At 51.7% G+C, this 26,770-nt stretch overlaps 1 protein-coding gene across 1 annotated transcript in view; it reads right to left on the bottom strand.

The window, feature by feature from the left end:
• Positions 1-4,451: 4,451 nt before the first annotated feature.
• Ube3c (ubiquitin protein ligase E3C) overlaps positions 4,452-26,770 on the bottom strand; it is a 93,825-nt gene continuing 71,506 nt past the window's right edge. The window contains exons 19-23 of the mRNA XM_069997161.1: positions 19,607-19,819; positions 14,611-14,799; positions 14,445-14,511; positions 11,632-11,762; positions 4,452-5,976 (exon numbers count right to left, since the gene is read on the bottom strand). Of these exons, the coding sequence (XP_069853262.1) occupies positions 5,806-5,976; positions 11,632-11,762; positions 14,445-14,511; positions 14,611-14,799; positions 19,607-19,819 (771 nt within the window). The 3' untranslated portion in view covers positions 4,452-5,805. The remainder of the gene's footprint in view (positions 5,977-11,631; positions 11,763-14,444; positions 14,512-14,610; positions 14,800-19,606; positions 19,820-26,770) is intronic.

Raw genomic sequence — 26,770 nt, 5'->3', positions numbered from 1 at the left:
GAGGTCCCGGGGTTGGGGAGGTGCGGGGAGGGGTGGTGCAGCCTGTGCCCTTGCCACCAGTGTGACCCTGTGACGCTTGGGTCTTGTCCAGCCTTGGCCTTGTGCTGTGGCGAACATCTTCCGCTCCCGTTGACCATCTCCTACCCCTGATGTCACAAAGGCGACCAACCCTGGCCTTGGGCAGCACAGCATGATGCCAGCTCCACAGCTGGGCTCGGCTGGCTGGGCCTCCAGAGCCACCCGCAGCCCTGTGCCTGTCATCCTAGATACTCAAGGAGGCTAAGAGCTGAGGATCGAGGTTCAAAGCCAGCTTGGGCAGGAAGGTCTGTGAGACTTTTTTTTGGTCTGGTGTGGGGCTTGAACTCTGGGTCTGGCTAGTAGTTTATTGGAGATAAGAGTCTGGGGAGGGGGGGCTGGGAAGGTGGCTCAGTGGTAGAGCGCTAGCCTTGAGCTGAAGAGCTGAAGGACAGCACCCAGACCCAGAGTTCAGGCCCCACGACCGCCCCCCCCCCAAAAAAAAAGAGTCTCACGGAGTTTTCTGCCTGGGCTGGCTTTGAACCTCAATCCTCAGATCTCAGCCTCCTAAGTAGATAGGATTATAGGCATGAGCCACCGGCGCCCAGCTCCCAGTGCTTTTGTAAAGTGTATTTTCAAGGTTGCACAATAACCCTAAACACTACCTAAATTCCAGAACAGCCTCACCAAATGTCCCCAAGGCCGGTAACCGTGTGCCCGGCTGCCCCAGGCCTGGCTCCTTCTGCACCGTCACGTAGCAGCATCGACGTCTGTCCTGCGCACCTGGATGCTGGCGCAGCCCCAGCTGGGAGCCCAGAGCCTTGTGGGGTCCTTATTATGCTTCCTCGTTACAGGCCATGTGCTGTGGGCACACACCACGCACACGCACCACGCCGCCGGCTCCTGCTCCAGGGCACACGTCCGTGCTGTGAGCACACACGCACCACGCACACGCACCACACCGCCGGCTCCTGCTCCAGGGCACACGTCCGTGCTGTGAGCACGCACACGCACCACGTCGCTGGCTCCTGCTCCAGGGCACACGTCCGTGCTGTGGGCACACACACACACGCACACGCACCACGCCGCCGGCTCCTGCTCCAGGGCACACGTCCATGCTGTGAGCACACACGCACCACGCACACGCACCACGCCGCCGGCTCCTGCTCCAGGGCACACGTCCGTGCTGTGAGCACACACACGCACACGCACCACGTCGCTGGCTCCTGCTCCAGGGCACACGTCCGTGCTGTGAGCACACACGCACACGCACACACCACGCCGCTGGCTCCTGCTCCAGGGCACACGTCCGTGCTGTGAGCACACACACGCACACGCACCACGCCGCTGGCTCCTGCTCCAGGGCACACGTCCATGCTGTGAGCACACACGCACACGCATACACCACGCCGCTGGCTCCTGCTCCAGGGCACACGTCCGTGCTGTGAGCACACACACACGCACCACGCCGCTGGCTCCTGCTCCAGGGCACACGTCCGTGCTGTGAGCACACACACGCACACGCACCACGCCGCTGGCTCCTGCTCCAGGGCACACGTCCATGCTGTGAGCACACATGCACCACGCCGCTGGCTCCTGCTCCAGGGCACACGTCCATGCTGTGAGCACACACGCACCACCACCACACCGCTGGCTCCTGCTCCAGGGCACACGTCCGTGCTGTGAGCACATACACACACGCACACGCACCACGCCCCTGGCTCCTGCTCCAGGGCACACGTCCGTGCTGTGAGCACACACACACACGCACACGCACCACGCCGCTGGCTGTCTCTGTGGGCACACACTTCTGTGGGCTGCACGCAGGGGCGCTGTGTGGAGGGCTGCTGGCCAGAAGGCTGCTCTGACCTTCCCACCGTGCAGCACTGTCCAGAAGGGACACACAGGATGCTGCTGACCCTGGGAACAGATAGAAAATGTCACCATGGGCACTGGTTGCCATCCAGAAAGGGGGACGGCGGGCAGCTCTGGAGCTGGGCAGGCCAGGCTGCAGATCCCCACCCGACCCGGTAGGGGGCGCCCACTCCCCGGCCAGACGTGGAGGATTCCGGGTGGGTCAGGGGTACGTTTTGTCATTGTGGCCGACCTACTGTGTGCTAGGTATCATAGCAGGTTCTGGATACTCAGCAACGTTCACCTCTCCCCAGTACTGACATCTCCCCAGCAAAGCTTACAGTAGGAAGAGGGCAAACACACCTGGCAAACTGCATGGTCTACCTAGGGGAACTGGTTGTGCAGATGCAGATGAACTCGAGGGAGGTGTTGGGGCCAGAGCAGCTGTGGGGCTTTTTGATTTGAGGTAGGAGTCTGGCTGTGAAGCCCAGGCTGACCTTGACCTTCTGCACCTAAGAGATCTTCCCCCTCACAGCCTCTTGAGCAGCTGGGACCGCAGGCACACGATTCATCCTAGAGTGGCGTTTTGAGGGTGCCAGTGCCAGGGCTTGAGCCAACTGCCTGGTGCTGTCTCTGAGCTTTTTGTCCAAGGCTCGTTAGGAGGCCCATGAGTCAGAGCTCTACTTCAGCCCTTTCGTGGTTCTTTCCTGCCTGCACTGGCGTTGAACTGCAAGGCTCCTATCTCAGTGACATGGCTGCTCTGCACGGGAGACAGCGCCGACTCCTCTCCTCCAACCCCAGAGCCCGCAGCATCCCCTCCCCTCCCGCCTTCATGGGGGCAGGGGAGGGAGGGCGCGTGCACGGGGCCGAGGCCCGCTCTCGCTGCTCAGCGTCCGCAACAGGCCTGCTTTGCTTAGCTTCTCCCCTTTTCCTGGCCGCTTTCTGCAGTACAAAACCCAAATCTAGGTTCTCAGAAATGCCAGGACAGCACTCTACCATTGAGCTACTAAACCAGCTGTTTCTAATTTCTGACCAGAAGTGAAGGGCTTTTTGCATTTGGAGACTTGGAGGCTATGCCAGGAGTACCAACCGGGCCACTCTGGGGCTGTTTTCTGGCTTAGCCCGGCTTGCCCAGGAGAGACAGAGGAAGGCCGCTCGGCACGGAACAAGCTCACTTACCTGAGATTCCCAGGACAACGGGGCACAGCCCGGGGTGGCAGGTGGTCCTCATCTGGCGGGACCCCAGCGAGCCTGGCTGCGGGCAGTGCGCGGGGCGCCAGGCCGCGGGGCAGGGGGCGTCCGGCGGGGGCTCCTGCGGCACAGGCCTCCTCAGGCAGGGCCCAGGCCCGCAGCTTCTCCCACTCAGCACCCGAGACTGGAGGCCAGTCAGACTCTCCCAGTGGTGCTGCCCTGCGTGGGGCTGGGTCCCGCACAGCGGCAACACGCAACGTGGTGTGGCCCACAGTGTCTTCCTCTCGGATTGCTTTTCATTTCTCTTTTTTTGTTATCAGTTATGGGGCCTGAACTCTGGGCCTGGGCACTGTCCCTCAGCTCAAGGTGAGCGCTCTACCACCTGAGCCATTCGCCACTTCCGGCTTTTTCTGCTTATGTGGTGCTGAGGAATCGAACCCAGGGCCTCATGCATGCGAGGCAAGTGCTCTACCACTGAGCCACCTTCCCAGCCCCATCTTCATTTCTCTTTGAAGCACAGCGTATCAATCCAAGCTCACCACCATCTCCTCAGGTTTCCGACCAGGGTGTCGAGCCCCGTGCAGGGTTATCAGCAGCGCCACACCTGGGCTGACGCGGCCGGCGCGGTGGGCCTGCGTGGGAGCACCGTGTGCAATGTGTGCAAGCTCCCGGCTGGTGCGTGCGCCGTGGCTGCCCAGCAGCAGCTCTGCGAGCCTCAGAGCACCGGAGAGCTTCCGTCTCCGAGCAGTGACGGCCGTGAGGACCGAGCACCAGCCTGCCACCAAAACAAGCACGACTGAGAAAGGCAAGGGTGGGCTGGGAAGCTGGCTCAGTGGTAGAGCGCTTGCCTAGCATGCATGAGGCCCTGATTCAATTCCTCAGCACCACATAAGCAGAAAAAGCTGGAAGTGGCACTGTGGCTCAAGTGGTAGCGCGCTCGCCTTGAGCTGAAGGGCTGAGGGACAGCGCCCAGGCCCGGAGCAGGGAGACTTCTCCACAGGGAGGTCTGGGCACTGTCGGCTGACGGGGAATGCCAAGACCGGGCGCCGGCTGTGTGGCGGCGCTCTACTAGGGAATAAACCGCCAGACTGACCTGGGCTACGTCGTCTTTGGGGAAAGTGTAATACAAGCATTCAGTCATTAGAACACACACCTAAGTAAAGAAGCTAGGAGAGCCGAGGGGAAGAACAAGCAAGGATAATTCCAAGTTTGTTTTTTGTGTCTCACACTCCATTTAAAAAACACTTGTAAGATACAAAAACAGGGCTGGGAAGGCAGCTCAGTGGAAGATACAAAAACAAACCTACAAAGACGTAGAACATTCAATGTAATCAACCCCAAAGAAAAAAGAAAATCCAAGAAATGCTATCTCTGTATATGAAGACTACAAATAGCATTTAAACACTTAATTTATTACTCAAATTAAGAAATTATACATTTTGTTTTGATAATGGTCATTATCTTCAAAGTGTCATTCAGGTTTCCCACATTTAAAAGTATATTGCTAGCTGCGGTCTGCCAGCTCCGCGAGCCCAGCGGGGCCGGGGCTCCGCGCTTCTCGGCACCGCCACGCCAGGCCTCGACGCTGCGCGTGCACCTGCGCGTGCGGGGCCGCGGCTCACCCGTGCGTGCGGGGCTGCGCGTGCACCCGCGCGTGCGGGGCTGCGGCTCACCCGCGCGTGCGGGGCCGCGGCTCACCCGCGCGACTCCGCTGGTGGAGGACACAGTCCCTGGCAAGCGCTCCCAGGCTCTGTAAAGTGCCGACGTGAGACCCACCCGGATCTTCTCTGACGCGTGCTGGGGAAGCCGCATGTGCCAAGCAGCAGCAGAGGGTGCCGAGCCGGACGGTCCCCAGGACGCCCAGGCTGGTGGCGGCGTGGCCGGGCCGGGGCCGGGGGTCACGGACAGACGCAGCCCACCACTTTGGTTCAAACGGCTTTAATAGAAGCTGCAGTTCCCACGCTCCTCACCCGTCCCTTGGTGCAGGTGACACACCGGCCTGGGGAGCGTGCTCCTCCTCCTCCTCCTCCTCCTCCTCGACAGCTCTCCAAGCCCAAAGCAGACAGGAACAGCAGAGAACCCACTGCACAGCCACACATCAACCGTCCGACTGACCGCATGGCGCGGGCCAGGGGTAACCACGAGCATGCGAGTCCCGCCTGGGGGAGAATGGCTTGAAAAGCACAAATAAAATAAAAATAATACTATTGTTTCTATTTTCCAAACCTAACCACTTTGGGAAAAGGCAGCAGGAAATAATGCCTTTAGTTGTGACAATTAGGCTTGTAAACACTCAACCACACGGAAGCGGTGGCCGTGGCTCCGTGGCCCCGCGGCTCCGCTCTGCAGCCCCCTCTCCCTCTCTGCAGACCACAGGGGCCTGCGGGGCCCGGGCCCGGCGGCAGCTCAGGACGCATGCTAAAGGTCGGCAAGGCCAAAGTGTCATCTTTGGTTCATTTCACTGAGTTGCCTCTAGTCTAAAAACTGTGCTCTTCTTGGCAAAATTACGAAGCCACATGGCACATAACAATGGAGATTTCAAGTTATCTGAAAAGCAATGTCCAACTAGTTCAGTGGCCATGTTGTAATAAAAAGGATCTAAAAATGGAGGGGAGAAATGCCAGAGGGAGACGCAGGACAGCACGGCCCGGCCTGGGCACCCCACTCCAGGGTCTGGCAGTGCTGGCTGCGGGGGTCAGCCCAGGCTTGCTCCAGCTCGGCCTGGCCCGGCCCAGCCAGCTCAGCTCAGCTCAGCTCGAAGCCGGCGGCACACTCGATGGCGTAGAGCAGCTTGCTTCGCAGAAGGGACGCGTCGTGGAACTCCGGGAGCTTGAGCAGGTTCATGCAGGTGCTGGCTGTGGGGAGCCGCTCCAGGTCCGAGCCTCCGTTGTGAATGCAGAAGGCAGGGTACAGCTCCTGCAAGACAGGGCAGGGCGCAGGGCGCGGTTACTGTCTGGCGGCAAGTTCACCACACTGCCCTCTCCCTGCACCACGAGGCTGCCAACTCCGCTGCCCACAGCCACTCTGGCTCTGATTCGCCACACTCGGGCTGTGGCAAGGCCAGAGGACTGACTTCAGTCCATGCCAACCAGTACTTTCCATGATTAGGGCCTTGGAAGGGTTTTGTATCTTTTTTTTTTTTTTTGTCGGTCATGGGGCTTGAACTCTGGGCCTGGGAGCTGTCCCTCAGCTCTTCAGCTCAAGGCAAGCGCTCTACCACTTGAGCTACAGCGCCACTTCCAGTTTTCTGGGGGTTTATTGGAGATAGGAGTCTCACGGTCTCTCCTGCCCGGGCTGGCTTTGAACCGCGATCCTCAGATCTCAGCCTCCTGAGTAGCTAGGATTACAGGCGTGAGCCACCAGCGCCTGGCGGGTTTTGTATCTTATACTCAAGAAACTGACGTGAAAGCTGGGCACTGGTGGCTCACACCTGTAATCTTAGCTGAGATCTAAGGAGGCTGAGATCTGAGGATCTCAGTTCAAAGCCAACACACAGGGCAGAAAAGTCCATGAGACTCTTAAAAAGCCCGAAATAGCCCTGTGGCTCAACGTGGTAGAGCACTAGCTTCGAGCACAAAAGCTCAGGGACAGCACCCAAGCCCTGAGTTCAAGACCCGGTGGTACCTTATTCCGAAAACTAACACATGAGCAGAGAGGAACCAGACTGACTGTAGAAATGAAAACGTTTGCCAAGCGCGTGGGGAGATTCTACCCCAGATGGACTGCAGGCATAAACGTGCCCTTTTTATCCGAAAACAAACAGCTTTCGTCTGTGTGGTGGTGCAGGACCGCTCCACTACTCAGGACGCAGGGGTGGGAGGGTCAAAGCTGAGGCCAGCCCAGGCAGCTCTAAGACCTTGGCTCAAAACTGAGCCACGTACATCAGATGCAGGAGGAGGCGGCGACACTGACCAAGATGCACGGTACTCACAGCCTCACCCCTGTACCCTTCGGCAATACTGCACGAGGGGAGGGTGCAGAAATGGAGGGACAGCGGGTGAGCAAACGCAGCAGTGGGACTCACTAGACACCATGTTGAAAATGAACTCTACACCTTGCTGTGGACCGGTGAGGGAAGGAGTGACACTGTTATTGCTGACTTATGAAACTAACCCTCTTGTCCATCCCCTTTATATTACCAATCAAAATGCATGGAAGAGCTGGGTGCTAGTGGCTCACACCTATAATTGTAGCAACTCAGGAGGCTGAGATCGAGGTTCAAAGCCAGCTTGAACAAGAAAGTCCATGAGACTTTTTTTTTTGTCAGTGACGGGGCCTGAACTCTGGGCCTGGGCTCTGTCCCTCAGCTCTTCAGCTCAAGGTGAGTGCTCTACCACTTGAGCCACAGCACCACTTCTGGCTTTATCTGCTGATGTGGTGCTGAGGAATTGAACCCAGGGCCTCATGCATGTAAGGCAAGTGCTCTACCACTGAGCCACCTTCCCAGCCCCCTCCATGAGACTCTTATCTCCAATAAACTACCAGAAAGCCGGAAGTGGCACTGTGGCTCAAGTGGTAGAGTGCTTGCTCTGAGCTGAAGAGCTAAGGGACAGCGCCAGGCCTAGAGTTAAAGCCCTATAACTCCCCCCCCCGCCCCCAACAAACAAAAATGCATAAATGGAAAACAAAAACAACCAATCAAAGGGCTGTGCGTGTGGCTCAGTTGGCTTGCAAGTACAAAGCCCCCCAAATTAACCAACAAACAGAAAAACTTCCTAAGCCTGAGCTTGTCACTCTCACCTGTAATCCTAGCCACTCAGGGGCACCACAGTGCAAAGCCAGACCAGGCGGAAAAGCCCTTGAGACTCTTAGGCAGAAGTAGAGCAGTAGCCTTGGGCAAAAAAAGCTTAGAGACAGCACTAAGACCTGAGTTCGAGCCCCTGGACAGCATGGACACACAAAAAAAGTTACAAATTTCATCTAGGTACTCATAGGGCTCAGATCTGAGTATTATGGTTTGAAGCCAGCTGGGCAGACAAATCCAAACGCTCCTATCTCCAATTAGCCAGCCAAAAACCAGAAGTGGAGGTGTGCTTAAACAGTGCACTGCCAGCCTTGAGTGAAGAAGCAAAACCCAGGAGCGCAGGACTGAGCGCAGCCTTAGGACTGGACACTCACACGCATAAACCACAGATAAACACAGCTGAAAAGAGACAAAACTAGACTTCCTATTTTCAGACTGTCTTTGTTAAATATGAGACACACATGTGGTGGGCCAGGGGCACGTTTCCCCAGGACCATGAGCAGGAGGCACACGCTCAAACCCCAATACGGGCAGGACGCATGCTCTTCTGAGGGAGAGAAAGGCTCTGGCTGCGGGGAGGCCGGCCAAGCCGCTGAGCCACCCCAACGCTTGAGAAGCGTTGTCTAGTGAAATTCCACTTTTTTTTTAAAATAATGCTAATTGAATTTCTTACTTAAAAATCTTTAAAGTGAGATGAAGTTCTTCACTGAAATCTGAGTCACAGGCACCATTTTGTGCGTAATTAAATACAGAACGGGAACCTGCATTAATTCAGATGAAGAAAAACCATCCATTTATTTATTGCATGGCTGATGGAACTTAACAATTCTCCATGGCACTTTTTTGGTCTGTAACAGTCACGTTCAATAAACATGTTAACCTGTAATCTGCTGCGTACGCTGAGCTTCTGCAGTGGCCAAGCACGGACAGCTGCACACTGCCTCGCCTGCCTCACTGCCTCGCCCCTGCAGCACTGCAGCTCGGAGGGGGTGAAAGGGGGATGGGGGGGAGAGGGAGAGAGGGGGGGACAGAGGAGAGGAGAGGGGGAGAGAGAGGAGAGGAGAGGACAGAGGAGAGGAGAGGGGGAGGAGAGGAGAGGAGAGGAGAGGAGAGGAGAGGAGAGGAGAGGAGAGGAGAGGAGAGGAGAAGGGGAGAGAGAGGAGGGGAGAGGGGGAGTTTCATGGCCTTCCTTGCCAGGGCTGGCTTTGAACTGTGATCCGAGGATCTCAGCCTCCTGAGTTGCTAGGATGACAGGTGTGAGCCACTGGCACCTGGCTGTAATTTACCTCCGGTAAGCTGCTAAAGCATACAACTCAGTAATTCCAACGCATCTGTAGATGAATAGAATCATCTGCACAAACCAGTTTTGGAACATTTCTACATCCTCCAAAAGCTACAGAAGCAGGCTGGGAAGGTGGCTCAGTGGTCGAGTGCTTGCCTCGCATGTATGAGACCCTGGGCTCGATTCCTCAGCACCATATATGCAGAAAAAGCCATAAGTGGCGCTGTGGCTCAAGTGGTAGAGCACTAGCCTTGAGCTGAAGAGCTCAGGGACAGCACCCAGACCCAGAGTTCAAGCCCCACAACTGGCCAAAAAAAAACCCCAAAAACAAAAAACCCAAACCAAACCCAAAAAGCTACAGACTGGCTCTTCTGCACTTCAGACGCGTTAGACTGAGTGGTGTCCCCTTCCTCCACTGGTGCCATGGCTCTGTGCTCATGCTTGCTGTGCTGTGTGTGGAAGTCCATCATCGGCTGTCACCTGTCTGGCCTGGCTCCAGCCCGGGCCCTCAGAAGAACGCAGCTCTCCACATGCAGGTGGGTGCCGGGGCAGGAGTGACCTGCCCCAGCAAACGCTCAATGGCGGGGGGCGCTAATTCCCAGGAGAACTTGCTGTACCAGTGGCACCGTCAAGGGCTGCACCCGGGGAAGGCAGGGGCAGGGGCGTTCCACACAATGGCAGGGGACGGGTGGTGGCACGTCGGCATGCTCCAGAGCATGGAGGGCAGGCGACCATCTTACTGCCCAAATCATGGTCAGAGCTGCAGACACCCAGAAGGTCCATTTCTAACCTGCCAGGGCAGCGGAGCTGCTGCCGGGGCCACACCGTAAACTAAGAGGTGGAGAGCATCCATCTGCCACCAATGAACCAAACCAGATCCCTGATTGTGGGTCCTAAAGAGAGTGTACCTGTTCTTAGTAAGTACTTGCTCAATCTAGAGCCCAAAATAAAACCCAAACCCAATCCCACTGACGCTCTCTCAGAAGGCATGGACAGCGCTGTCCAATCCCACTGACGCTCTCTCAGAAGACATGGACAGCGCTGTCCAGAAAGAAATGTACACTGTGTAAGCTGCACCAGGCGCTGGTGGCTACTCAGGAGGCCAAGAGCTAAGAATCCTGGTTCAAAGCCAGCCCAGACAAGAAAGAATCTAAGACTTATTTGGTTGTGGGGCTTGAATTCAGGGCCTGGGCACTGTCCCTGAGCCCTTTTGCTCAAGGCTGGCGCTCTACTACTTTAAGCCACAGTACCACGTCTAGTTTTCTGTTGGTTAACTGGGGATAAAACTCAGGGCCTCCTGAGTAGCTAGGATTACAGGTGAGAGACACTAGTTTCTGGCTAATGTGAAACTCTAATCTCCCATTAACCACCAGAAAACTGGAAGTGGAGCCGTGGCTCAAAGTGTAGAGCTCAAGGACAGTGCCCAGGCCTTGGAGTTCAAGCCCTGTGACTGACAAAATAATTACTTTTTATCTGAGTTACATCTGTTTATCACCTTTACAATAATAAAAAAAAAAAAAAAAAAGAAAAAGACCCGAAACATTTCTGTATGTTTAGGACAATTCTATCTCTGTGTGTGTGTGCTGGTCCTAGGGCTTGAGCTCAGGGCCTGGGAACGGTTAGCTTTATAGCTCAAGGCTGGTGATTTACCGCTTTTTGGTGGTTAACTAGACATGACAGTATCACAGACTTTCCTGCCTCGGCTGGCTTTGAACCTCGACCTCAGATCTCAGCCTCCTGTAATCCTAGGTAGCATTACAAGTCTGAGCCTCCAGCACCTGACCATTTAAGATAAATCTAAAGCAAAGGTTAAGAAGCAACTTCACTCAGAACTGTAAATGTTTCATAGATAAAGTAATGTAAGTAATACAAAAGGCTTTTCCAATTCAGTATTATTCTGTATCATACCACCCACCACTGTGTCCTCAAGTATGGAGACATCATTTAATCTTATTTCTTTTTATTTATTTATTTTTGGGTCCGGTCGTGGGGCCTGAACTCTGGGCCTGGGCACTGTCCCTCAGCTCTTCAGCTCAAGGCTAGCACTCTACCACTTGAGCCACAGCGCCACTTCCGGCTTTTTTCTTTTTGCTTATGTGGTGCTAAGGAATCGAACCCAGGGCCTCATGCATGCAAGGCAAGCGCTCTACCACTGAGCCACCTTCCTAGCCCTTAATCTTATTTCATAACTAAGAAATATTATTCCTCAAGCAATTATAAGTGTACACCAAGCTATATGAGATCAGCATTAATTTCGAGAAGCAACGAAATAAGGTTATGCCACAGAACATAATAGAGACAATTAGAACAACAATTTACTTCTGCTCATATACACCAGACCAACATTTGCAGACTGCGATTTCTTCAGTTCATAAGTAAAAGCATGGTGGATTCAGGAGACCAGATTCTACCCCAACACAAGTGTGTTCAACCACATGCCTGGGTCAGTGCTGTGGCACACAGCAATCCCAAGGAGAGATACAGGTACCAGCTACCAACCACGACTGAGCTTGGTATGAAAGCAAACTGTATCAAAGCTACGTACCTTAAATCCCAAGAGAGGAGGTCTAGAGCAACTGGTCACAAACTTGAGCAGTTTGCGCTTTTCTTCATCAGTGAAGCCTTCTACAACTCTCCAAAAGATTTTAATGACGGGATGATCGGCAGAATAGCCTCCTGGGACAAAATGCACAAACTGCATTACAAACAATATCGAAGAGGATTCTCTGACAAGCACCAGGCCCCAAATCGGGGAACCGCTCCCACGTTTCCCTGTACCTGTCACAGGAGGGAGGGAGCTCTAGAGCTATCTCCCCAGCCCCACCCTTATTTGGAGATGAGGGTTCTCAGGTCTCTCCTGCCCTTGCTAGTTTTGAAAGTTTTTTTGGTCAGTTGTGGGTCTTGAACTCTGGGCCTGGGCGCTGTCCCTGAGCTCTTCAGCTCAAGGCTAGTGCTCTACCACTTGAGCCACAGCACCACTTCTGCTATTGATGATAAGAATCGCACAAGTCTTTCCTGCCTGGGCTGGCTTTGACCCCCAATTCTCAGATCTCAGCCTCCTGAGTAGCTAGGATGACAGGTATGAGCCCCGATGCCCGGCTACTTTGCAAAGAAGGCATGGAGAGCCAGGTCCTTCACAAAGTCTGACTTCTTTTTCTGTGTGTGTGCTGGTCCTGAGGCTCGAACTCATGACTTAGGCGCTGTCCCTGGGCTAGTGCTTCTATTACTTTAAGCCACAGCACCATTTCCAGCCTCATGAACTTTCCTGCCCAGGCTGGCCTTGGGCCACGATGATCCTCAGCTCTCGCCTCTGGAGTAGCCAGCTAGATAAGTGTGTGCCCCCTGAGTCTGGCCAGAAGCACCCCAAAGTCACCATCCCCAAGCAGACACGGAGGTGTCCGCACACATGACCGTACGGCTGGAGAATGGAAGAAACTGGGACCTTTATTTTAATAGAGCCAGAAATTTGGCCAACGAGGTCTTGGTATCTGTGTTAATTTATCACCTCTCCTTCTGATAATAAAGTGCAGAGCATGGCCAACAACCAGCCCTGCATGTGACTAGACCGTTAATTCTAAAATGTACTATCTGCTACTTATAGCTTTTAATTTCTTTAAATGCTCCCTAAAACTAAAATAATAGCTATATATTGTTCCCTCATTGTTAATACACTATAGAAATAACATCAATAAAGTATCTGAAGTGCACTAATTAGAAGCAAAATGACTATGATAATATCTTAAGTAAGCCTATTTACGGGAATAGCTAAGATCATTAAAGGTATAAGCCTTCAGTGCAAATTGGGTCATGCAAATAATCAGGTCCATTTCTTGGCAAAGTAAAGGTCAGACTGATTCCATTTCCTCATACTTAAGACTTTAGTGTGGGGACTTGAGTGTGACTTTAGGTATTGTTTGCCCGTATATATAAAGATTTGAGTTCAATTCTAAAACAGTTCAAAACACCAGTTCAGGGTTGTAATTCACAATGATCAGCACAACCAGTTTCCTATGTGTACGTGTGCACCCTGGTACTGGGGCTTGAATTCAAGGCCTGGGTGCTGTCCAGTATTTTCTACTCAAGACTGGTCAGCTCTACCAGCTTCACTTCTAGCTCTAATAGCAGTCAACTGGAGATAAGAGTCTCACAGACTTTCTTGCCCAGGCTGGCTTTGAACTGCAATCCTCAGATCTCAGGCTCCTGATTTCCTAGGATTAAGGTGTGAACCACCAGTGCCCCACCTCACTTGGCTATTTTGTTCAAGGGATGGCACTTTCTTTCTTTCTTTTTTTTTTTTTTTGTCGGTCGTGAGGCTTGAACTCTGGGCTTGGGCGCTGTCCCTGTGCTCTTCAGCTCAAGGCTAGCACTCAAACTGCGTGAGCCACAGCACCACTTCCGGCTTTCTAGTGGTTTATAGGAGATAGGAGTATCTCGGACTTTCCTGCCCCAGCTGGCTTTGAACCATGATCCTCAGATCTCAGGCTCCTGAGTAGCTAGGATGACAGGCGTGAGCCACCGGCGCCCGGCAATAACAAATTTTTTAAAAAATATTATTTATGGGGCTGGGCATGTGGCTCAGTGATAGAGTTCTTGCCTTGCATGCATGAGGCCCTGGGTTCAATTCCTCAGCACCACATAAGCAAAAAGAAAAAAGCCAGAAGCAGCGCTGTGGCTCAAGTGGTAGAGCACTAGCCTTGAGCTGAAGAGCTAAGGGACAGCGCCCAAGCCCAGAGTTCAGGCCCCATGACCGGACGCCCCTCCCCCCCCAAAAAAGTTTATTTTTGGTCGGTTGTGGGGCTTGAACTTTGACCCTGGTCACTGTCCCTCAGCTCTTCAGCTCAAGGCTGACTTTACTGGAGAAAAGAGGAAACCTTCCAGGACACAGAGAATAGTGGCTTCAAGCAGGCATCCATGAATCCATGCATTCATGTATCTACTTACCTGTCTGTTTGTCCATCCATCCGTCCACCCACCCACCCACCCATGCATCACTGCTTTTGCCTCCTCTAGAATTCTGGTTCATTTTTTTTGTTGGTTGTGGAACTTGAACTCTGGGCCTGGGTGCTGTCCCTCAGCTCTTCAGCTCAAGGCAAGCGCTCTACAACTTGAGCCACAGCGCCATTTCCGGTTTTCTGGTGGTTAATTGGACTTTCCTGCCCGGGGTGGCTTTGAACCGTGATCCACAGATCTCAGCTTCCTGAGTAGCTAGGATTACAGGCGTGAGCCACTGGCACCCGGCTTGCATTCTGGTTCTTAAGCAACATTAATTACACACATAAAGATTCCACTAGAAGCTGGTTTGGAGACCTGACTGCCTATAACATCTCAGGAATCATATTCAGTTGGGCTATAACATACCTGAATAGTTGGTGAAGGATTTTAGGTCCTCCAGACTTATAGGAACTTGTGCGCCAGAAATTAATACCTAAAAAATAAAGTTGTAAAATTGGAGGCAGATTTTATTTTAAAGGAAGCTTTCCATTTCCTGAAACAATGCATCCCCAATGGTCAGGAGAGAGTGTACCTGAATTTCCTGCTGATCAAACATCCGGAGCCACTCCAGACTGACGACGTTGGCCAAGCCCTGCCGGAAAGCCAGGCAGTGTGGGCGGATCTGCTTGTTCAGCCGGTAGTCAGCTACCAGGTGGATGTACGCAATGCGATTGGCACCCGTGACAGGAATATCTTTCCCACCAAGCTTTAGCTCAACTACCTTAGAGGATGAAGCACAGGACAACCAAAGGTCCAGAGTAGGATAATAGTAAACAAAGAAACTAATAAAAAACAGTACAACCAGGATACAACACTGCAGGTTCAAAGGTGACTCCCAAGCCAGGCACTCCGAGTTTACACTGTAATCTCAGCTTCTCAAGAAAACTGGAAGATCACAGTTGGAAGCCAGCGAAAGTCCTTGAGATTGTGTCTCCAACTAAATTAATAAAAAGCCAGTTGAAGGTGTGGCTCAAGGGGCAAAGCACCAGTAATAAGCAAACATGGCACTGAGTTCAAGTAGCAAAAAAACGACACCCCCCCCCCCAAACAATAGCAAATTTATTAAAAAGAAACTTTTTTCTTTGTGCCAGTACTATTTCTGGGCACAGTCCCTTAGCTTTTACTGCTCAAGGCTGGTGCTTTACCATTTAGGCTATACCTTACTTCTGGCTTTGTGCTGGTCACTTAAAGAGTCTCATGGACTTTCCAGCTTGGGCTGGTTTTGAACCACAACCTCAGATCACCGCCTCCTGAGTAACTATGATCACAGATATGAACCACTGGCACATGGCAAAGACAATACTCTAAACAAATGAGCTTAAGCCAGGAGAGAATAAAGATGTTCACTCTGGAGAAAATGTAACTGAAAGCGTTGAGGCTGTGGAAAGACAGTAACTCAGTTACTGCACGGCTCAGACTTTTTTTTTTGGTCGTCAGTTGTCGGGCCTGAACTCATGGCCTGGGCACTGTCCCTGAGCTCTTTTGCTCAAAGCTAGCACTCTACCACTATGAGCCACAGTGCCACTTTCCTGTTTTCTGGTGGTTAGCTGGAGATAAGAGTCTCAAGGACTTTCCTGCCTAGGCTGGCTTTGAATGGTGATCCTCAGATCTCAGCTAGGATTACAGGTGTGAGCCACCAGTGCCTGGCTCCTCACACTTCTATTTCTTTTTTTATTTTTTATTAAAAACATTTTTTTTTTCTTTTTGCTTATGTGGTGCTGAGGAATGGAACCCAGGGCCTCAGGCATGCAAGGCAAGCGCTCTACCACTGCGCCACCTTCCCAGCCCAACTGCGCCACCTTCCCAGCCCCTCACACTTCTATTTCCACAGAGGCAGCAGATGGTGGAGCTCACCTGTGATTCCATTTACTTGGGTGTCAGAGAAAGGGAGGATCAGAATTCAAGGCTTGCCTGAGCAAAAAGGTATGAGACCCTATCTCAAAACCAAAGCTGGGGGCTGGGAAGGTGGCTCAGTGGTAGAGCGCTTGTCTTGCATGCCTGAGGCCCTGGGTTCAATTCTTCAGCACCACATAAGCAAAAAGAAAAAAGCCGGAAGTGGCGCTTGGCTCAAGTGGTAGAGCGCTAGCCTTGAGCTGAAGAGATGAGGGACAGCGCCCAGGCCCAGAGTTCAGGGTCTACGACCGGACCCCAAAAAAACAAACAAAAAAAACCAAAGCTGGGCAGTTGGGAAGAAAGGCAGGAACACTTCAAAGTCAAGGCTAGATTGGACTATACAGTAAGACCTTATCTCAAAAATAACCGAACGAGAGAAAGAAGAGTAGTTTTTTCAGGACACAGCCACACTTAGAATCTGTGAGTGTACAAGAGGGTTAGAAAACACAAGGAGCACAGTAGTGCCAGCATGCACCAGAGACATAAAGAACTAGAGTGTACTTTTCACAAGTTTTTTTGGCTCTGTCTCCCTCCCTCTATTCCCGACGCAGGTGCAGTCCATGAACCTTTTTGCTTAGGGATACAGCTCCCCTTCTGACTCTGTGTGTGCTTAACTGGAAATCAGAGGCTCAAGGACTTTCCTGCCTAGGTTGGCTTTGAATTGATCCACCAATCTCAGTCTCCTGAATGCCTTCACCTTTTTAATGATAATTTGGTCTTCTTTACTAATTTACCTTTTTAAATTCTGGAACCATCTAATCTAACAATGGGCTTTCAAACAATTGTCTCTGGGCTGAGTAAAGACTGTTCATTACCTTAATTCCTCTGCCAGCACTTGGGGACAGTCCATCTGTTACTAGGTCTCCTGAGGCTAGCTATTATACTTCCATACATAAAAACAACATCCGTCCTTTAAGTGGATTAAGGCAGGTAATAAATGATGGAGTGCTGGTGTGACTTGGAAGGCAAAGGACCAGTGAAGTTTTCAGTTAAAGGAATTCTGAAAGCTCCAATTCCAAGCTAATCAGAAACAATGAATATTTCTAATAACTTTAAAATGGTTGGATTAAAAAATTTGGGGGGGGGGGAGGGGACTGGTCTTGTACTCAGTGCCTGGACCCTAGCCCTCAGGTTTATTTCTCCAGGCTATGGCTCTACCACTTGAGCCCTAACTGTAGTTGCAGGATTTTGGTGGTTAATCAAGAGATAAATGTTTCATGGCCTTTCCTGCTGGGGCTGGCTTTGCCTTTGAACCTGATCAGTCTCCTGAGTAGCTAGGATTACAGGTGTGAGCCACTGTTAATTTAAAATCCTACTTTTAATTTGAAATCCTAGCTGAGTGCAGGTAGCTCAGGCCTGTAATCCTAGCTATTCAGGAGGCTGATGGCTTGAAGCCTGCTGGGAAATGCTACACATTAAAACTGCTGTGACCTGCTCTAGAATGTTATTCCGCTTTCTAGCATACCACCAGGAGGTACAGGGCATCAGCAGCACACAGCACTGTCTACAGGACAACAACGTTTGCCTTCCAGTCCCACTTCAACTTCCAGCTAGTTTTACACTTCCGACAACACACTGAACCAAACACAACCAAGCTGCAACTAAGTTAAACTCAGCCCTGCCTCTCTCAGTCCTGATTCATGACACTGTTGTCAGTTCAAATAACACTGCTCAAGCAGTGTTGATTCTTTACTCCAACCTAGGATTTAATCCAAACCTATTTCTGTAATAGGTGAGTTTAAAGGCTGAGAAACAGACTGAAAACTCACGTTTGAAAAGAGGATAATTTTAAAGCCATAACCAGACGATTTAGACATCTGCATATTCAAATGTGTGTGTGTGTGTGTGCACGTGCATGCGTGTGTATTCTTGGCTGGGGGTGGGGGAGTGTGGGTTTGATGGAGATGGACATCTGGGACTTGTGCACAGGAAACACATGACAGAGCGCTGAGCAACACCCACAGCCACAGCCCTCTGTGCTTCAGAGCCTATGGTCTAACCAGGGAGGCTGTGCCCTGTGCCGATGCCACTCCAGAGACAGCAGGGCAGGGGATGGAGACCTTGAGTACTGTGTGCATGCACAAATACAGAGCACAGTGCCGAACCAGATCTGTGCAACGGGAGACTCAGAGCAACTGCCTGAGTTACTGCCTCAGTTCTACCAGTACTGGCAGGACTGTCCTCTCTTGGAGTGAGAGGGGGGAGGGAGAGCGGGAGGGGGAGGGGGAGCGGGAGGGGGAAGGGGAGGGGGAGGAGGAGGAGGAGGAGGAAGTATTGGGAAAACGGGGGCCTCCTGCCTTGCTGGTGGGACTGAAAACGAGGCAGTCACGGTGCAAACAGCAATTTCTGAAGTGAAATTGGGGAATGGCCACGTAACTGTGCAGCTGGAGGCAGTGAGGCATCCCACGTGTCCGGCCTCTGTGTCTCTCAGGGCTTTGCAAGTGGTGAGACTTTTAAACACAGAGTAAGCTGACAGGATGTTGTGCAGGGGTGCTTAGGAGGTCTAGGATAGAAGTGTCACATTCTACATTTAGCTGTGGTGATGGCTCAGCTCTATCAGCTGTATTATATATTCTTGTATACTAAAAGCACTGATCTTTACACTCAGAGCAGGTAGGTTTTACAGCATGTGAATTCAATTGCAATAAAGCTGCTATTAAGAAAATTAGTTTGGGGCTGGGAAGGTGGCTCAGTGGTAGAGCGCTTGCCTTGCATGTATGAGGCTCTGGGTTCAATTCCTCAGCACCACATAAGCAGAAAAATACAGAAGTGGCACTGTGGCTCAAGTGGTAGGGCGCTAGCCTTGAGCTGAAGAGCTGAGGGACAGAGTTCAGGCCCAGAGTTCAGGCCCCACGACCGACACACACCCACCCACACCCAGAAAATTGGTTTGGAGACAGGTTGTGGTGTTTCGCCCCTGTAATCCCAGCACTTGGGAGGCAGTCAGGATTGAGTTTGATGCCAGCCTGGGTTACATATAGGTATCTCTTTTCAAAAAAGAAAAGTTTGAAACTCCAATAGAGTTGTGCAAAAAAAAAAAAAAAAAAAAAAAAAGGAAAAGAAAAAAAAAAAGAAAAGAACAGAAATCCTCACAAGCAGTGGGAGGGCACAGAAGGCACCGGACAAGGACAAGGAGGAGGGACAAGGAGGAGGAAACTGAGGGAGGGCGCAGGGACAAGGAGGAGGGAGCGGAGGGAGGGCACGGGGGGGGGGGGGCAAGGAGGAGGGATCAGAGGGAGGGCACGGGGGGGGGCAAGGAGGAGGGAGCGGAGGGAGGGCACGGGGGGGGGGGCAAGGAGGAGGGAGCAGAGGGAGGGCACGGGGGGCAAGGAGGAGGGAGCAGAGGGAGGGCGCAGGGGCAAGGAGGAGGGAGCGGAGGGAGGACACAGGGGGGCAAGGAGGGGGGGGAGGGGGGTAAGGAGGAGGGCTGGTTAGCAGGCCCCCGTCAGGGCAGGAGCGTCAGGGCAGGAGCGGTCAGGCAGGCGGCAGGCGGAAGGGTGGCTAGCAGACTCCTGCGGGTGGGAGGCTGGAGGAGGCTGGGCTTCACTGAGCCCCAGGCCACAGCTCAGGGCAGGCGGCAGGCTCAGGGCTGATGAAGGACGGGAGTGGGCGCAAGCCCGGGGTCTGGGACTCACCTGGGCCTCCCCCAGGTCGTTGTTCACCACAGTGAAGTTCAGCCCCAGCTCTTCCACATCCTCCTCGTAGCTCTTGAGAAACAGAAGGTTCCTGTACACCTCGGGGTCCAAGGAGGCCAGGTGATGGATGTCCACGTCGGCACTGGTCCCCAGCAGCTTGGACAGGAAAAAGCCTGCGAAGGGCAGCTCCACGAGCATGTTTTCATAAAGCGCCTTTAAACAGAGAGCGGACAGGGGTTAGCGCGCGCCAGCTTCCCTCTGCCTCCTGCAGACAGACACCGGGCTTGCCACAGCCAGGCTGCCATGCCTTCTGCGTGCAGACAGCCCCGTGGCAGCCGGGGACAGGCCACAGGGTGTGGACGCAAGATGGGCCCCTTCGGGCGGCAACAGAGGCCAGCAAGCGTCTTCCTGCAGTGTTTCAAGCTTGCAAGTGTTCTGGGCTGTTGCACCGAGTCATCACGAATGGCAGACTCGTGGCAACACAAAGCTGCCTCTGAAGGCTCAAGTAAAGGGCTCTCGCCCAGCCTTTCCAGCGCTAGGTTGTTCTTAGCTTCAGCTACGTGGCTCTACTGGGAATCTGCTTTGTGCGGCTTCTCTCCTCTCCCTCACAAGCAGTCTGGTCCCTGGATTTTGGAATCCTTCCTCCAAATCTATAAGGATTTCGTTTCCAAGTGACACTTGTATTCACTCTTGGGTATGCTGGGGCCTCAACACGGGCCAGGCCATCTTTCCCAGTTACCGGCTCTGCAGTGCAGAAGCGGCTGACAGCATGCACAATACCACATGAGCTTTACACGTTAGGAAATGCTTCTTCTCAGCACTTGGGAGGCTGAGGCTGGAGGGTCTTTTCTTTTTGGTGCCAGTTCTGGGGCTTGAACTCGGGGCCTGGATGATGTCCCTGAACTTTTGTGTGATCTACCACATGATCTTGTGATCTACTATTTGAACCGCAGCTCCCCGTCCAACTTTTTGGTGGCTAATGGGAGATAAGAATCTCAAGGAGCTAGCCGGGCGCTGGTGGCTCACGCCTGTAATCCTAGCTACTCAGGAGGCTGAGATCTGAGGATCGCGGTTCAAAGCCAGCCCGGGCAGGAGAGACCGTGAGACTCCTATCTCCAATAAACCACCAGAAAACCGGAAGTGGCGCTGTAGCTCAAGTGGTAGAGCGCTCGCCTTGAGCTGAAGAGCAGAGGGACAGTGCCCAGGCCCAGAGTTCAAGCCCCACGACCAACAAAAAAAAAAAAAAAAAAGAATCTCAAGGAGCTTCCAGCCCAGGTTGGCTTCAAACCTCGATCCTCAGATTTCATCTTTCTGAGTAGCTAGAATGACAGGGGTGTGCCTTTGGCACCCAGCTGTCCCTTAATTTTTTTTTTGGGGGGGGGGTGGTCGTGGGGCTTGAACTCTGGGCCTGGGTGCTGTCCCTCAGCTCTTCAGCTCAAGGCTAGCTCTCTACCACTTGAGCCACAGCGCCACTTCCAGCTTTTTTCTTTTTGCTTATGTGGTGCTGAAGAATTGAACCCAGGGCCTCAGGCATGCAAGGCAAGCGCTCTACCACTGAGCCACCTTCCCAGCCCCCTTAAAATTTTTCAAGGTTGCCACTCTACCACTTGAGCCACAGCTCTACTTCCAGCTTTTTTTGGGTGGTGGTTACTTAAGAGTCTCATGCATTACTTCAAGTTACTTGTTCCTCGCTATCCAAGCATTCCGATGCATGCCGACGTAACAAGGCCACACCCACTCAGACTTCCTGTAACCTGCAGTGACAGCTCACAGCGGTCACTCTCACTTGGCAGTCCTGGGCAAGGGCTGCGGAGGTCGGGCCTCGGGCCTCCTTCACTCACAGAAGGCCCCAGGCCCTCAGGCAAACCCTGCTGCATGGCCTGGCATCAGTATCAGACCTTTACATGACTGGGCATGAGCAGGTTCCTCTGTTACACAGGGTATGTAAGAACTCCCACCCTTGCTGGCGGTCAAAGGACAGGGTGCGAGCACCCTGCTTGGTCGGCGAGAACCCCCTTTTCCAGAAGAGGGGGGGCCCTCTTTCCCACGTTAGAGATGGAGAACTGGGACTGCTGCCCAGGCTTGTGGAAAATCAACCACAGAGGCAGAGACAGACAAAAAGAGAGGCCCCCCCCCCACGCTGGGCCCATCCCCCATGGCCCCCACGCCGGGCCCACCCCCACGTCTGGCCGGGCGACCTCAGCCCACCTTCTAAGTGCTGCACTGAGCCAGGCTGTGGGAGCGTGGCCCAGGCACTGCCAGGTCCCTCTGCCCCACAGTTTAGCATGACACACGCCATGTCCAGACACAATCCAAACATCATCTCCAGGGTGGTTAGGATTCTCTTCCCACTGGAAACCTACTACCAGACCACACCATACACACCGGGGCAAGACCAGACTGTCCAGGCACACAGGTCTGTGTAAACTGAGGCGGGAGTTGAAAAGCTAGAGCAAGCTGGACGGGCCTGCACCAGGTCTACGCTGCTCTGGGCACGGATCCATCTCCCAACTTCTGCTGGCCGGCTGTACCTGAGCTCACTGCCATCCATCTATACACCCCACCAACGCAGCCTCCGATCCCCTGGTCTCGCCCTCTGTAAATGACAGGAGGACGCTAGAAAACAGCCAGTAATACAGTCTCCCAAATAAACGCTTCATGTGCCACTGGTGTCTTGTTCACTTGCGCTAGGTCCCAAGGCAGCACAGACAGCATTCTCTCTGGACCGTGGCAGCCTCAGCCAGAAGGCTCAGTACTGTGTCCTTGTGCTTTACTTGTGATGTGAAGACCAATGACTTCTTAATTAATCTGAAAGAATGGCAATCAAGAACTTCTTAAAGAGAAACTGGGTAAGATAATGACAACTAGCACTTAGCATCTGCTGATAATGTAAATAACGACTTGTTCCAACAAGCCACAATTTGCTTAAGTTAGGAATGGTTAATACTATTAGCCTGGAGCACTTATGGGCACCATCACTTCCAAGTGAATGATGAGCTTCAAGCCTGGGAGCACACTCTGCATCCAGCTACTTGATGGATCCCAGGTGTTCATCTGCACCGTGACTTTAAACGTAAGCTGGAGGTGTAAATCACCGGTGTTCAATATGTAAGGTCATTGTTTGCCATTTCCGCATTAGTAACAATAATCCAGAGAAATTCCTTAAATGTATCAGAGCCACCTGAATTTTAAACAGAAATCCCACTGTGACTCATAAAATGTAAATGCATAGGTATAATTTTTTACATAAGGCAGGTTTAAACCTTTGGAGTGTTTAATATACAAGCACTAATAAATGATAGCACTAAAAACTATGATTGCATCAGCTAAATGGATTATAAATTAAATTTCCATAATGTATGCGACCGAGATACAAATGTAAGCATAAATCAAGGTATTTTCTAAACAGGTTAATTATACAACTTCAAAATGGCCTATTTTTTATGCAAAATAATCCACTTAGCATTTTTCCAGTCACTTGTGCTACACTTGTCCCTTCAAGCTTATCAATAACTACCTGTCAGGAAAAAAATAGCACTAGGTATATGGAAAAATCCTGTAACATATTTTTCAACTGTCTGTCCTTTATGAGTGTTTATGGCTAGAAATTGTGCCAAAATGATTTGAAATAAAAAGGATTAATTATGGTAGAAGCCTTTTAATATAAGTAAGTGCAGTTGCAATGTAATTAATGCAAATTGTGGCTCTATCAGGAGAATAAATGTGAGCCACACTACAGACCACTTCTGTTTGCTGCCAAGTAACTTCAGTAATTTACTACATTAAGAATCAATAAAAAAAATAATGCTTTTCAAATGCATCTCTATCAATCTTCAGGAAGTTCTAAAGTGAACATTTATAACTTAATCTAAAAACTATATGAAATGATGTCTTGCTTGAAAGCCATCCTAATTGAGCAAGCAGATAATAACTTTAATTATTTCTAATCATTCGAACTACACTGCTTAAAACAAACACAAACAAACAAAAAAACCAAAGGGAAATGTCAGATAAGGAGGTGTGTTTACTGAGAGAGGGTGTGTGTACTGAGAGAAGCAGGCTGTGCAGTGTGGCTAAGACCCATAATGGAAGCCAACAGCCCCTGACCTCGCCCTGGAGACATCACCTTGCTCTGCTTAGCAGGTCTTTACCACAGATGTCCACATATTTATTGAGTGTCGTTTGATACACTCACCCATTTATCTGCAAAGAGGATCGTTCTTTCTCTTCCCAATTATGCTGCATGACTATGCATGTCATCATCATCCCTGCCACCCTGACATCACTACACCTGTCATCAAGATCCCTGCCACCCTGACATCACTACCCCTGTCATCAAGATCCCTGTCACCCTGACATCACTACACCTGTCATCAACATCCCTGTCACCCTGACATCACCACACCTGTCATCAACATCCCTGTCACCCTGACATCACCACACCTGACATCAACATCCCTGTCACCCTGACATCACCACACCTGACATCAACATCCCTGTCACCCTGACATCACCACACCTGACATCAACATCCCTGTCACCCTGACATCACTACACCTGTCATCAACATCCCTGTCACCCTGACATCACCACACCTGTCATCAACATCCCTGTCATCCTGACATCACTACGCCTGTCATCAACATCATTGTCACCCTGACATCACTACGCCTGTCATCAACACCCCTGTCACCCTGACATCACTATACCTGTCATTAACATCCCTGCTACCCTGACATCACACCTGTCATCAACATCCCTGTCACCCTGACATCACTACGCCTGTCATCAACACCCCTGTCACCCTGACATCACTACACCTGTCATTAACATCCCTGCTACCCTGACATCACACCTGTCATCAACATCCCTGTCACCCTGACATCACTACGCATGTCATCATCCCTGTCACCCTGACATCACTACACCTGTCATTAACATCCCTGTCACCCTGACATCACACCTGTCATCAACATCCGTGTCACCCTGACATCACTACGCCTGTCATCAACATCCCTGCCACCCTGACATCACTACACCTGTCATCAACATCCCTGTCACCCTGACATCACTACGCCTGTCATCAACATTCCTGCCACCCTGACATCACTACGCCTGTCATCAACATCCCTGCCACCCTGACATCACTACGCCTGTCATCAACATCCCTGCCACCCTGGCATCACTGGCTCAGGCCTATAATCCATCCTATTCTGAGACTAAGACTTGAGGGACTGGGGTTCAAAGCCAGCCTGGGCAGAAAAGGCCAAGAGACTCCAGTCACAATTAACCAGCAAAACACTAGACTGGAGATGTGGCTCAAGTGGAGAAAGAAAGACAAAAATAGAAAAAGGAAAGCTTAGGAATGGTGAGTACACTGCTGGACAGGATCTAGGCTCTGCAGAGAAACAACTGAGTTCACCCAGAAAAGTATGCCTCAGAGATAAAACCCTGTATTCTGGACCATAAGGTTTGCAGAGGGGTCTGGGAAGGTGGCTCAGTGGTAGAGCACTTGCCTTGCATGCATGAGGCTCTGGGTTCAATTCCTTATCACCACATCAGCAGAAAAAGCTGGAAGTGGAGCTGTGGCTCAAATGGTAGAGCACTAGCCTTGAGCTGAAGAGCTGAGGGACAGCGCCCAGGCCCAGAGTTCAGGCCTCACGACTGGCAAACAAAAACAAAAACAAAAACCCACAGCTCTTTCTGGCCCAGGGCATTTTAGCTCCTGAAGGGCCACGGGGCCTGCCAGGGCCCTGGCCAGCAAGTGCTACTCCAACAACCACATGCAGCAAGCAACTGCTGGGTTCAGAAGTGCTGCCATTGCTGTCTGTCAGACAGCACCTGCCGAGACCAAGGCCCTGACAGGACACTGTCAATTACCACGTCCCCACCAGGCTCACCGTCTCGGTTCCCTCAGCTGTAAAACGACCACCTTCCTCCACGAGCCTCAACGTAACACGTGTGGATCCCATCCACATCAGACCTATTACAATTCTGTGGCAGTGTTTTTCTAACTGCTTTATTGGGAGAGACATCACGGATTTCCATAATTTACGGATGAGGATCAGTGGTAGAGCGCACACGCTTGACCACAAACAAGGTCAAGCCTCAGAAGCAGAAGGATGGCAGTAACCAAGGCACTGGCTCTTATCATAGCCACAACTGGACAACCACTACCACATCCAATTCTGAACACTTGTCTCTACAAAGGAACTCCGCATGCCGTCAGCATGTGGCAAACACCTGTCTTCCTGCATCTATATTCTGGACACTTCATATAAATGGAGTCAAACATCTGATCCACTGTGACAGGTGTGTCATGTGGCTTATGATTTTTTTTTTTTGTCAGTCATGGGGCTTGAACTCTGGGCTTGGGCGCTGTCCTTGCATTCTTCAGCTCAAGGTGAGCGCTCTACAGCTTGAACCATAGTGCCACTTCCCAGTTTTCAAGTGGTTTATTGGAGATAAGAGACTCACAGACTTTCCTGCTCAGGCTGGCTTTGAACCGTGATTCTCAGATCTCAGCTTCCTGAGTAGCTAGGATTATAGGTGTGAGCCACCTGTGCCTGGCAGAGTGGCTTATGATTTCTGAGGTTTATTAATGTTGAAGCGTGTCCCTGGGCCTGTTTCTTTGAAACAGCAGGCTTCAAGTAGGTCCAGGGAGAGGGTGCGTCCAACACCCACAATGGCATAGAAACGGGAATATGGTCTCCATGTAACACTGACTCTTCTTTCATTCTCCTCACCACTGCTTTAGTTGCCCTGAGATCAAACCTAGTACCATGAACAAGAGGGAGGGAGAGAGGGGGAAGAGGGAGAAAAAGAAGGAGAGAAGAAGAGAGGAAAGGAGAGGGAGAGAGTGGGAGTGGGAGAGAAATTGGGGGAGAAGGAGAAAGGGGGAAGAGGAGAGAGGGGGGAAAAGAACAAACAAAATAAATGGAATCAAGTCCAATTCTCAGAAGGAGTAAAATTCAAATAAAGTAATTTGCAAACTGATTATCTTTGAATTCTCAAGGAAGTGGCCACTGCCAAGGTAGGGCACTCAGAAGAACCACAATTACCCCTAGAGACTGCCCACTCTTGAGACCTGGGGTCAGCCACGAGCCGGAGTTCATGATGAGCAGCAAGGAGGACACCAGCAGGAGACCCAGAAGGTGACCAGCA

The sequence above is a fragment of the Dipodomys merriami genome, unplaced genomic scaffold, assembly GCF_024711535.1.
Source record: "Dipodomys merriami isolate MVZ:Mamm:240054 unplaced genomic scaffold, mDipMer1.0.p SCAF_5, whole genome shotgun sequence".
Lineage (NCBI taxonomy): Eukaryota > Metazoa > Chordata > Mammalia > Rodentia > Heteromyidae > Dipodomys > Dipodomys merriami.
Note: the sequence above shows the minus strand (reverse complement) of the source record. Positions and strands in the feature narration are given on the sequence as shown.